Here is a 12,155-nt window from a genome sequence, read left to right on the forward strand (position 1 = left end):
AAATTCAGCACGCACACACTTGCAATGCCTTCCACCACGAAGCCTGATCAAGATGCCCTCGCCTATCGCGGCCAGCCTCTTCCCAACGTTCTCGAAGATCAAGTCGTCCCCGATGTCCTAAGTCTTGACTGCGATGAGCGTCTATGGGTCCCTCAGTCCGATCGGGTCTGGTTTCGACCTTTGCTCTTTTCCGTCAGTCAAGGCTATTTTGTCAATATTCTCAGAGTCCGCAAATCTGGCATACTCTCACGACATCGCCATGCTGGTCCTGTGCATGCCACAGTACTGAAGGGTAGATGGCATTATCTCGAGCATCCTTGGTGGGCCGAACAGGGCAGTTACGCCTTTGAACCTCCGGGTGATATCCATACCTTAGAAGTCCCTGATGATGTGGAGGAAATGGTTACAATGTTTCATGTTACTGGTGCTTACATCTATGTTGACGTTGATGGCAACCCTGTTGGCGTGGAGGATGTTTTTAGCAAGATTCAGAAAGCCAAGGAACATTACGAGAAAGTTGGGCTGGGAGCGGACTTTGTGAACCAATTTATTCGATAGAGTCGGAAATTTATAAAGGGATAAAGAAAAGGAAATCGAGACTGAGCATTACAATACATCCAGCAACTAACAGCGAGTCTACTGACTGACGCCAAATTATTCACCTAAGCAAATAGCGCAAAACTGGCGGCTTCCTCTAAACTAGCCCCCCTCCCATCCCTAATTGACACCTATAAAGTGTGGGAGATCCATTCATCAAGAGAGGGAGATGTGACACTTGAACATTCATCAAGAGAAAAGAATAGACGGTGGTCTAACAGGAGTAAACTAGCTCGAAAAAAATGCCGGAAAAGATTAAAGTCGCAGTTGTTCAGCTGTATTCTAAGGTATTAGTCCCTTTATCATCACCTATTCATTCTAAAACGCGCTATAGCCGCTTGAGATAGACGCCAATTTTACAAAGTCCTGTCGCTTCATCCGACAAGCAGCTGAACAGGGAGCTCAGCTTGTCGTTCTTCCAGAGTGAGTGCATCATTTGCTCTCTTGCATCTGTTCGCATCCACAGCATCATGTTTGGCTCAACTATGCAGATACCATCTAAACGGGTATTTACCTGACGAACCCATATACATCAAGCAAGCAGCACGATGTCAAGAATACCTGGACCAATACTGTGCGTTGGCGCGGGAGCTTAGCATTTGTCTTGTCCCAGGAACCCTAGTTGAGCGGCATCCAGCTACAGATGAGACTGCGTCTATTGGCAGTAAGAAATTGAGCAGTGTAGACGGAGATTACCATTTGTTCAACACCTCCTACTTTATCTCGCACGATGGGGAGATTCTAGGATCTTATCGGAAGAAGAACCTATGGCATACCGAACGTCTTCACCAATCTCGAGGTGAGAAGAAGCACTCTGCGATATCTACTCCGTTGGGGAAAGTAGGAATCTTAATCTGTTGGGATCTTGCTTTCCCAGAAGCATTTCGAGAGTTGGTAAGAGATGGTGCAGATATCATCATTGTGCCGACTTGTTGGACCCTCGATGAATCAAGTTCTTATGGACTGAAACTAAATCCCGACTACGAAAGTCTTGTGCTCAACACAATGATCACAGCTCGTTGCTTTGAAAATAGCTGTGCTGTTGTATTCGCAAATGCCGGCGGACCCCCAAACACGTTTGTTGGGTTATCACAGGTCACCATGCCATTTATAGGTCCTGTGAATCGTATGTGGGACAGTTCAGAGGGTTTCTTCATTGCCGATATTGATATGGAGGTGTTGCAGGAGGCGGAACTCAACTATAAAGTGAGAGAAGACATGACAAGCAAGGATTGGCATTATTAAGAACTTCGTGAGGTTGACGAACTCCATTGGTTAAACTCCATGCTCGCTTTGTCGATATCACTAGAGCAGTCTTCGTTACTAATGCTAATGCTAATGCTCATACTAATGTCCATGCTAATGCTCATGCGAGATAGACAAACTAAAATGAATCACAATGGCTTTACTCCGTGCTCATCATCAATTGGTTGAATCAGCTTAGTGTCTTCCCAATGAGGCAGGATGGGATGCATTCCATCTGCAAAGCGATGTTAGAAGCGCTACTAGTGCATTGGAGTGCTTCGGCGTCACGACATGTACATTTAAATATTGTTCGATACAGTTCAAGTTTTGAACATAGCATCAAAGATCACATCATCAAACAAATTCTGAGAACTCCTGTATTCATCAGCTGCGATAAGATTAAAGTGTACCATTTCGAGCATTCTCGCAGAAGTTGCGATGGTGATAACACCTTCACATTGGCGGGTTGGATACTTCATTCCCATTAAAAAACCGACAATCTGGAAAAATATCTTTCTGCCATTGGCAGCATAAAATGAGAAGGATATCATTGTACATTACAAAGAATTTTTATTAAATGTACTCGCTTGATTATGACGGTATCATCGCGAAAAAAGGCCAGAAGCAAGCTCACCTGCGAATAGCATCTAGATTCCCATGAATAGAGCCTACGGCCCCGACGTCTTACAAACCAAGATATACAGCAAACTCCTCTCATTATTGGCAACTACAATTGCGGGTCTTCTTTCAGCCATCGGATCGTGATGTGTTGTTCTGCATGCGTCATTGGTGCTCCGTACATGCAGCTGTGACAGCAACCTAGAGTTTCCTACACGAAGAATTTCGAACTCATCAAATGCAGTGGTTAGTCAACTGATTTTCGCCTAGTGAATCAAGTGAAATTACAGATTTTCGCCTTACAATAATTCGTTCCGTTTACAGGGTGAAATGAGAAATCTGCCCGTCAGCAGACGAACGCTGTTTCTTCCCTAACGCGACGCGCAAGCTCTGCAGCCATATCAACCACACATTTCTACCCAATGTGTTGCCACAGCTGCACGATGTCGGTTTCGAGCTAATTTGAGTTAAGTGTTGGAGTCTTGCAGCAAGCTGGATCATCGTTGGGCTTTGATTCGCCCCTGTTCTTACAAAACGAGCCAATTAGGCTTGGATGCATGTACTCCAGTATTCACCGTCAGACTTCAGCTTTACAAGGGTGTGATACTATGAGAATGAGATCGGATGTAACTCCAACGCATTCCCCGGATATTGAGGCTCTTCTGCATTCTTTGTGTTGAATAACATAATGATATCGGTAATAACGTAGTTGTTTTTAAATTCTCTATCTCATTAAGAAGAAGAGGAGCTTTCTAAAGCAGAGACTGTGGTCAAAGACACGGGCATTGACCAATCTTAAATCATGAAGCGTCTGTATGTGCGCATTTGTGGGTAATCATTGTTGATATGTGATATCTATGGAATGGCGACATCAATCTTTCCACAGAGAACACTCGGACTCTTTCCACCGCGATACGTATGCGTTCTAATAGAGCGGTTTACATCTAAAAAAAAAAAAAAAAAAAAAAAGGCAAGGCCCCGCTTGCCACATAGGCCAGTATGATCCACTGGTTCTACAGGCATACTCCTTGGTGAACAAACTGTAAAAGGCTTCAGATGATACACATGTTTTACGGATAGCCATTGATGCCGGAAAGCTCTTATAAGATGCTCCAAACAAATAATTATAGCCATCTATAGATATTTATGCCCAGGTTTCAGAAGGCAAAAAATATAGATAGACCGGTCTGTTAGCAGCTGTCGTTTGGGCGTGTATAACGTCTGTATGGAGTCTTTGATGCGCAGCTCCACAACACGCGGCTCTGTCACTTGTTCCATACAGTTTTAGGCCAAAATATTGTTTGCGGCTTAGGATCCACTGGCTTTAGATATTCGAGGCTCCAAGGCGTTCCAAATTGCCACCTGGGGGCCATTTGTGAAGCGGCTGAGGCACCAGCTCGGTTATACCCCTGTCGCATTGTGAAGTCAATGCCTGCTATTCTATAATGTCGTGGGAATAAATGCAGTATAACAAGGCCAGATCCGACGTCGGTTAGCCGCAATGCAAGTGCCTTCTCCTCACCATCGAGCTGAGAGCCTTCTCTGGGTCGGGATACTAGCCCATAGGACGGTCAGAGCGCGATAAGGCAGGGCGGAACGGACCAGTGTCTCATTCAAGTTTCCCAAGGCCCGCCGCTTTTCCAATGACGGCTCAACACATTATCTGTGGCGTAGTAGCCCTATGTTGTTATTCCACGTAGCATGCGGCGGCCAATCTCTGGCCAGGTTAAAAACGAGATGGTGGGAGTGTGAGTAGGGCGTCGGCACTTATGAGAGCAGCCGAGTGAGAACTGCAGCTGCGGAACAATAAAAGTCAAGGGTATTTATGCAAGGTAGTGTGAATGTATCAACAACTTTCTGGGCCCCCAACTTTATGCTAAGGACATACGTATAGCTTTGTGTCTAATTGCTACCAAAAACCTCTGAGCACTCCTACACCGCACACGGCCTATAGTCTTGAGAACCCCAATTTTATGTGGGTTGAATAGAGTATCTTGGGCAGCAGTATATGATATCTATACTAAGTATCCAAGCTGTGTACTTGTCGTGCATACAACATTGAAGGCAGGGCAACGAAGAGCGAAAAGCATATCTCACTACAGTATATATGCACAAGCCTCATATACAAAACACACATACATAGCCATAATGCAAGTTTCAGTTGAGGATACAAGCCCCCTCCATTTCTGATAGGCTCGTAAACTGACAACCTGGCAGCCAGGTCAGAGTCCCGGCCACTCTCACCGGCTGCATGCAAGGCCACCTGGAGATGCATTCTGCGAGGCAGAATCTCATACTACCAATGAGCTGTGCTTTCGGTGTGAAGAGGCTCTCGTTAGGTTGCATCTATTGAGGAGTTCATTAGCCGCCTATTATGTTATATACGAAGCATAGTATATTAAAGACAAAATACACTCATAAGTACCTGCCTTTACTTTCTTGAGATACAAGTGCTCTATATAAGTATTGATCTCGCATCGCTTGCTCAAACCATCTCTTCTACTCATCTCACTCAGAGCCTTTGAAAAGGCTTTCTTGATAGACATATGTATGGCTCCTCATGATTTTAAACATCTGACTACCTAATCGGTCTCTAACCACGGCAGATTGACATGTTAGCACCAACATACAACTCAGCATGAAATCTTTGAAAAGCTTTGCAAGAGGTGTGTGCTTATACATATCCTACTTTCCATAGACTACCTATACAAGCGAGAAAATGTTCATCTAGATATCTCTCCCAATTCTGAAACTGATGCTGCTTTCAGGGAAGAAAAGTAATAAGACCGCTGAGCTTATATCCCCTGAATTTACGGGAGAGAATAGCACTCCAACAAGTGCAGCAACTTCTGTACAAAGTGAAAATTTCTTCGTCAGACCAGAAGTCCCTCGACGTGCTACAACTATGGAGCCTGCAAGATCTCAGGGCTTGATGCTCCCACAACCTCCTCCCTCCGTTCCACTGACAGAGGTTACACGGGACGTAGATGTTGAAGCGACAGTGGTCAGGCCGGTGTCACCAAAGCGCAGCCATAGCCAAAATGAGGTGACAACTACGACTACTACAACCTCTGCTCCCAATACGCAGACCTTGACCACCGTTACTACGCGCCAATCGAGGCGAGTGGTAGAGAATGGTTCAGTCGTGATCCAGAGGATGCCTCAACAACTTAGAGGACCTGAGCCTATTGCTACGAATAATAAGGTTGATATCAATGACTTCTCTCTAACGTGGTATCTTCAATACATCTCAGATGAACGCCTCATTAGAATGCCAGACAGAGACAATGCCTGGGATCGAGTTCTCAATGCTGCCCAATACTTTGGACTTCATATTGCTCAATTCGGAGACAGGGTAGATGCTTTCACTAACGGAGATACGTTCAATTTTTCTGTCGAAGATGCAGAGACCAATGGCTCCATCAATGGATTTACTGAGCACAATACTTTTTTTAATGGGGAAGGTATTGACGCCTTTTACAACGGAAAAAAGAACACTGTTTCGATCAACAAAGCAGGAGACTTGGTTTCAGCAGCTCTTGCTTCGTCTCATGCACTACTTGAGGTATGTCCCCAACTAATGGCAAGACGTTGGTAGCTCGGCCAATGGCTAATTGTCACGTTAGATCGGCCACACTCAAGCTCAAGCACTTTTACCGACCTTTACCGCCTTATACGAGTTTTCCGTGCTTCTCACGGATATCACCCGAATTCATAATCTTCACACGCCGTCGGAGGCAATTCGGTATGATGCTACCAAGACATTCAATACCTTGGTTGCCCTTCTTGGCAACATCGCGGCAGTGTATCGACAGAAAATCAGTGATCTGAAGCCTGGATCGCGGGCACACATCAACTTTGACGCCAGTTTTGGTGCACAGATTCGTGAGATTTGGCAGTCCAAAGAAGCGCTTTCTGACGCCATTTGGAAGCATAAGCTCCAAGAGACAGATCCCACACTTACTGCGAAGCAACTCCGCTGGAAGCTTCAGTACCCATACAACTACTCTGTTGTTAACAAGATCTATGAGAAAGTGGAAGATTACCACGCTCCGTCATCCAGAACGTGCTACTGGTTGAAAGAGGTCCTCTCTGAATTCTTCAGCGGAGAAGAGAAGTTACTCTGCTTGACCGGCGAGAACTCGAGTGGTAAAACCTTTCTGTCTCGATGGATGGAAGAGAGACTTGCTCGACCACTCAATGTCAAATCATACCACGTTCTCCGATACACATTTCGTGAGTAATTCCTGCTTCTACTTTCACACATTCATTTCTAACAGCACGCGCCTTAGCATTTGATTCACCTGATAGAGCAACTCCTAGCGCGTTTTTGAAGAGCATTCTATTCACGCTTCTCGAGCGAAATATCAGCAATGTCGGGGTGTATAAAGCAATAGCGCAGGCTTTTCAGCATCATTCCGCTCGAAAGGACTCTGAACCCACGGAGGCAGTCCTCTGGAAAGCTTTCAATAGTTGCCTCGCGGCTATTCATATTCAGCAAGCGTCTATAGTCATTGTTCTAGATGACTGCGATGAAATTGTTGGAATCCACGAAGACTTCTATGCCAAACTTCAAGAATGCATTACTGGACTTCCTGTACAGGTTGTCGCTTTTTGTCGATCAATTCCTGATCCAGTTCAGGTTTACGCCCGTCAAATAGAAACTTCCAAAGTACGCGAAGATATTCGGGCCTATATTCGTGACAGTCTTTCTCGGTCTCGTTATTTTCGTCATTTAAGTCGCCAGGAGTCTGACAATGTTCTCAAGAGCATGACCATCAAAGCTGGTGGTGATTGGCTCTGGGCATTTTACGCTGTTCAGCTCATATCGAAAGAGAAGTCAAAGGCTACGATTATTCAAACAAGTCATGAATTAGGCCCGAAGACTTCGGATATCCTTCTCAAAGTTATTGAGTCGCTTGAGCTCGAAAATAACGTCGATTTGAAGAATCTCCTGTCCATAATGCTAGTGGCTGCTAGACCGCTGTCTGTGGCAGAGATGGAGAGGCTTCTCTCAATTGACGTTCAAAGACAGGCGATGTCTGTCGGTCCCGATGTTGCCGGTCTCGTCTCCAAACATCTCTGCGATTTGGTCATAATTAGAGGTGGTCACTTGCATTTTCGTACTAAGACGGTTCGATCATTCATCAAAGAACAACTTGCAACGATGTTGCTACCGTCTGAGCAAGAGGCACAGAGGCAACTGACATTATTAATGCTCCTCTATGTCAAATTCTCACTAAAAGAGGCTGGAGACATTTCTCCCAACGTCTTGGACTACAGTTTTGTTCTCTCTTTGTTTTCAGCTGATTCACTTCTCGGGTACGTTGTGCAGAATTGGGTTGAGCATTTCCAAGCATCAGGCTTCACTGGAGCCGAAGTGTCGGAAATATTCCCCAAATCTATCACATTCGCCCTTCTTGAAAGAACTTGCTGGGCTAGAGTATACACAAAAGAGCAACTCGTGACCAACCATAAGTTTGCCTTCCAAATTCGACAAGACTGTTTCAAAGATCGGGAAGCCGTGGTTGTTCACAATCTCGTGACTCTTGGACACATCTACCTCAATATTCTCGGATTAAAGACTGACGCTTCATTCTACTTTTATGAAGCGGCTAAGCTTGGAAAAAAGATCTTGTCGGATACTTCCACGATTGTAAAGACATGCATGGAGACATTCTTTGATTGTGTTACCGGGATCGAGATAAACGATGCGACCGAGATTTTCACGACTCATAGCAACCATAGAATCGACATCCTCACTTGGTATGAGGGGATGCTTCGGCTCGCCGTCGAAATCAACGCACAAAAGCATGGCAGTCATAGTGATGAAGTGATCTCCTGGTACCAGAAGCTCGCCAAATTCTATGCTGATATCAAGAAAGAGGAACAAGCCATGGGCGCTTATCAAGAAATACGTGCGATTTTAACCGCGAAAGAGGGCAAAGAGTCACATCGAGTGAAGCAAATGAATGCTTATTTTGCCACCCTGGACATTGTTCTCAATGGTGCACCAATTGATAAGGTCGGCGAACTCGAAGAGATGATCTTTGAAACCAGTCAAAACATAGAGATCGCTGATCTCCGCTGTATCGAGCTATGGATGAGGCTCGCACATACATATGAAAGTTGCGAAAGCTTCGAACATCTCTCTCACGCCGAAAGGCTATACGTCAACCTTTGGCAGCGCATAACTGCCGACCATGCTCCAGCAACGAAGGTTGATATTCACTTGATCAGGATCGATATTGCTCTCGAATACGCGAGATTCCTCAGCCGACATAATCGCATTCAGGAGGCATGCAGCATTCTCATTTGTCTTTGGGCAGAGTACCAAAAATACACTCTCGAATCCGAGACAATCATCATTCGCATCAGGGAGGTGGCAGAAGAGTGTCGAAAGGCTGGCTTATCAAGCATTGCTGTCTCCATGCTGACCAAGGTACTGGAGTCATTCAGCACCTACGGCTCCAACGAAGAAGTCCAGAAGACTGTACTGCTTATGAACAGAGTCGTGGAAGAAGTCAGTGACACTACTGTCACTAAGAATACCACGGACAAAACAGTTGTTACAGAAGAGACTGAAAGTGTGGTGAAAAAGCTCTTTGAGCGCCTTGCGGATGAATACGAACATGATAAGACTGATACATCACTGTTCTCGGCAGTCAAAGCGTTGATAAGCCTTTATAATCAGCAAAACAACTGGCGTGAAGCTGAAGCTGCCCTCAAGAAGACCCTACAACTAACCTGGAAAGAGATGTCGACCGATAAATCCGCTATTAGGCTTTGTGAGCACTCAATTGAGGAATGTATAGCTGTGGCGCGTCGTCTGGCGGATTGCTATTCTGCTCAAAAGCTCTTTGAGATGGCCGAGAAGATACACTTGCAAATTTTTTACGCCTGCATTTCTGTCAAACTCGACGACAATCTTGGCACTGAAGAGAATCCTCTTACTGGGGCCCAGCTTCTTACGGAAGCCATCACTAACGTAGTCGCATTCTACGAAGAACATCATCGCCATAGGGAGGTCATTGAGATCTATACCCATATCTTGGCAAAGTATGAGCAAGAGTTGGGCGAAAAACACGAAGTAACCATCCAGACGCTATACTTTATAGCGGATTATCACGAGACCCTCGGCCTTCAAACTGCCTATGACTACTATGCGAAAATAGTCACTCGGCTAAATGAAGGTGTCGATTATTGTCACCATGATGCCATCAAGGCTGCTTTAGCTCTTTCTGTACACTATGATGCTCGTCGGCTTTGGGACAGTCTTCAAGCAATCTGTACAGTACTGTGGGAAACTATTATTCGTCTCCGCGGACAGCGGAATTTTGAAGGATATCATAAAGTCACTGGGAAAGATGTCGCCTCTATCTACCAGAAGTATTCGCATGTCTTGGATTTCCACGGCAACGAGGGTTTCTCGAAGCTATATAGCATCGCTGTGGAGTACAAAGACATAATCAGCGACTACTATTACGATAATCCGCAATTGGTCATCAATGCGCTGATTACTCTGGCAAAGATATGCGAAACGCATGATGAACATCACGAAGAGTCAATCAAGAGCTACGAGCAAGTGCTCGACAAACTGAAGACGATAGAGACTACCGACACTATCGAAGAAACAACTGTTGAGACTGTCAAGAAACGCCTATCGCGAATGTACGTCACCATTGTCAAAGGCTCTCAGAAAAAGACGTTTTCACTCCAACGCGCTATTGAAATCTCACTCGAGACGTATCATCAGTATAAGGCTTCATTTGAAGATTACCCTGAGCAAACGATGCATCAACTTGACTGTGTTATATTGCTGTATCAACAAATGAATACAGAAGAATCCAGGAAACTCATGCAGGAGCTTCTGATAGAGTCGGCTCAGTACATTATCACCGCCGCTGCCGTTAATTTAACACTCTTCCATGCTGCTACCTCGTTGGCTGCTCTCTTTGTCAATGCGAATTTGATACAGAGTGGCAAGGACCTCCTCGGAGAAATGCGCAAAACGGTCATATACGGAGAAACATTTTCCAATAATGGTATCCGTGTGGAAATGAACTCGCAGACGAGGAAGGCCATCTTCATTTTCTTGATCGCATTCGGGAATGGTCTTGACCAGCACGCCGAAGATCTCTCTTACTCCAAAGTTATGGCTGAGATTGTTCTAGAGTCCTTGCTTTATGAAGAGTACTCGCGCATAAGCAACGAGGACGCTGCTTTAGAGGTTATTTTGCAATACGGGGCGCGGCTTCGTCGTTTCTGGCAGTCTTACCAACGCGAAGAGTTTATTAGAACCCTTGATGATGACCTTATAGATCGCTTCAAGACTGCATATTCCCAATACTTTGAAGTAAATTGCAGCAAAGAAGTAAAGGAAGAGTTCTACTACAGCTTGATGGATGAGCTTGGCAAAGATCGACCTACAATCAATTTCGACTTTGACACTATCATGCTAGAAGTTGGCAATAGTCACGTCAAAAGTCTCTTGGATAGTGGAAGTTTCGACAACGCCAGTCAAGTTGGCCGATTTATGATGAGATTCTCCGGAGAGAGAAGACTTTATCATGATCGTCGCCGTATTCGCTACGGATACATATTGGCCCAATACTTGGTTGGAATTGGAGCACCTCACCCAGATTACCCGAATGACACTTACGGGATGGCTATGGTCGAAACTTCGCAGTCTATTATGCACGACGTTATTAATGCGTTCGACACACTGGAAATAGACTTTGAAACACTTCGTGCTGAGGACTTGGTTGGTCTCATCAATCTGCTGCACGCTCAAAGCAACCATGAACAGCTTGAACGCGTGTTATCTCGTTTGTGGGATTCTCGAGGAGACGTCAAATCGACGTTCGGCTCGGATACTCAAAAAATCATCGAAATTGGTACATTCCTGGTTCATGTGCAGTGCGCTCTGAAGCTATACTCAGACGCAATTCGTACAGCCGAGCAGTTGTACTATAACTTGCAGCGCGCCCGCGGACGACTTCACAAAGACACGCTAGAAGTATCACGACTTTTGGCAAGTATTTACGCTACAATGGCTTCGAATGCAGAAGAAGAATACGCGGAAGATGATTACTTCTCTTATGCCATGGATGTCCACCACAACATCATGCGAGAGATCAACTCGCCATCCGATGTGGTGTACAACGGCTACACGCGTCACGACCACGATCACGAGTTCCTCAGGGAACAAGCCTGGATTCACTCATCACTACTGAACAATATACGATCGCAGCTCAATGAATCTCAACGCAAATACTGGACTAAACGAGAAAAGGATGTTCGCACGATTTATGAAAGTCTGACGCGCGATTTTAAGCTCGGCGAAAACATGAAAGATTCCCAACAACTGCCATCATGGAAATATGCTCCGCCCAAGGCATGGAGATTTAATGAGCAAGAGTGGGGAGGCGTTGCGAATGGTTTTAACTCGGAAACTGATATTTTAGAGACGGCTCAGAGAGAGTGGGTGTTGCAGAGTCGCATTTTTGTCTGATGGTAACTTGACATCGTCATGTCAAGTTTGTTTGTACAGCATGTTACCCTACATGCGTTTCTCTTGTTCGTTTTACATTGCGCTTTTTTTTTTTTTTTTCGTTTTTACTTATTCTACTTTAGAAATCACTGATTCCCTTTGTTCTGTTAAGCTTCTTTTGATCTCTTCCAATCGTTAGATA

At 45.1% G+C, this 12,155-nt stretch overlaps 3 protein-coding genes across 3 annotated transcripts; all 3 read left to right on the forward strand.

The window, feature by feature from the left end:
* Positions 1–24: 24 nt before the first annotated feature.
* On the forward strand, positions 25–558 carry T069G_07795 (uncharacterized protein; the record flags this gene model as incomplete). The annotated part of the gene is made up of 2 exons (XM_056175005.1): positions 25–282; positions 334–558. The coding sequence occupies 2 exons, from the start codon at positions 25–27 to the stop codon at positions 556–558; spliced, it is 483 nt and encodes a 160-aa protein (XP_056025954.1).
* Positions 559–839: 281 nt separating this feature from the next.
* On the forward strand, positions 840–1,842 carry T069G_07796 (carbon-nitrogen hydrolase domain-containing protein; the record flags this gene model as incomplete). The annotated part of the gene is made up of 3 exons (XM_056175006.1): positions 840–884; positions 932–1,020; positions 1,089–1,842. 3 exons carry the CDS (start codon positions 840–842, stop codon positions 1,840–1,842), a joined length of 888 nt encoding a protein of 295 aa, XP_056025955.1.
* A 3,523-nt stretch (positions 1,843–5,365) lies between these two features.
* On the forward strand, positions 5,366–11,974 carry T069G_07797 (uncharacterized protein; the record flags this gene model as incomplete). The annotated part of the gene is made up of 3 exons (XM_056175007.1): positions 5,366–6,025; positions 6,087–6,696; positions 6,753–11,974. 3 exons carry the CDS (start codon positions 5,366–5,368, stop codon positions 11,972–11,974), a joined length of 6,492 nt encoding a protein of 2,163 aa, XP_056025956.1.
* Positions 11,975–12,155: the final 181 nt, after the last annotated feature.

This window comes from Trichoderma breve, chromosome 5, assembly GCF_028502605.1.
Source record: "Trichoderma breve strain T069 chromosome 5, whole genome shotgun sequence".
Taxonomy (NCBI): Eukaryota; Fungi; Ascomycota; class Sordariomycetes; order Hypocreales; family Hypocreaceae; genus Trichoderma; species Trichoderma breve.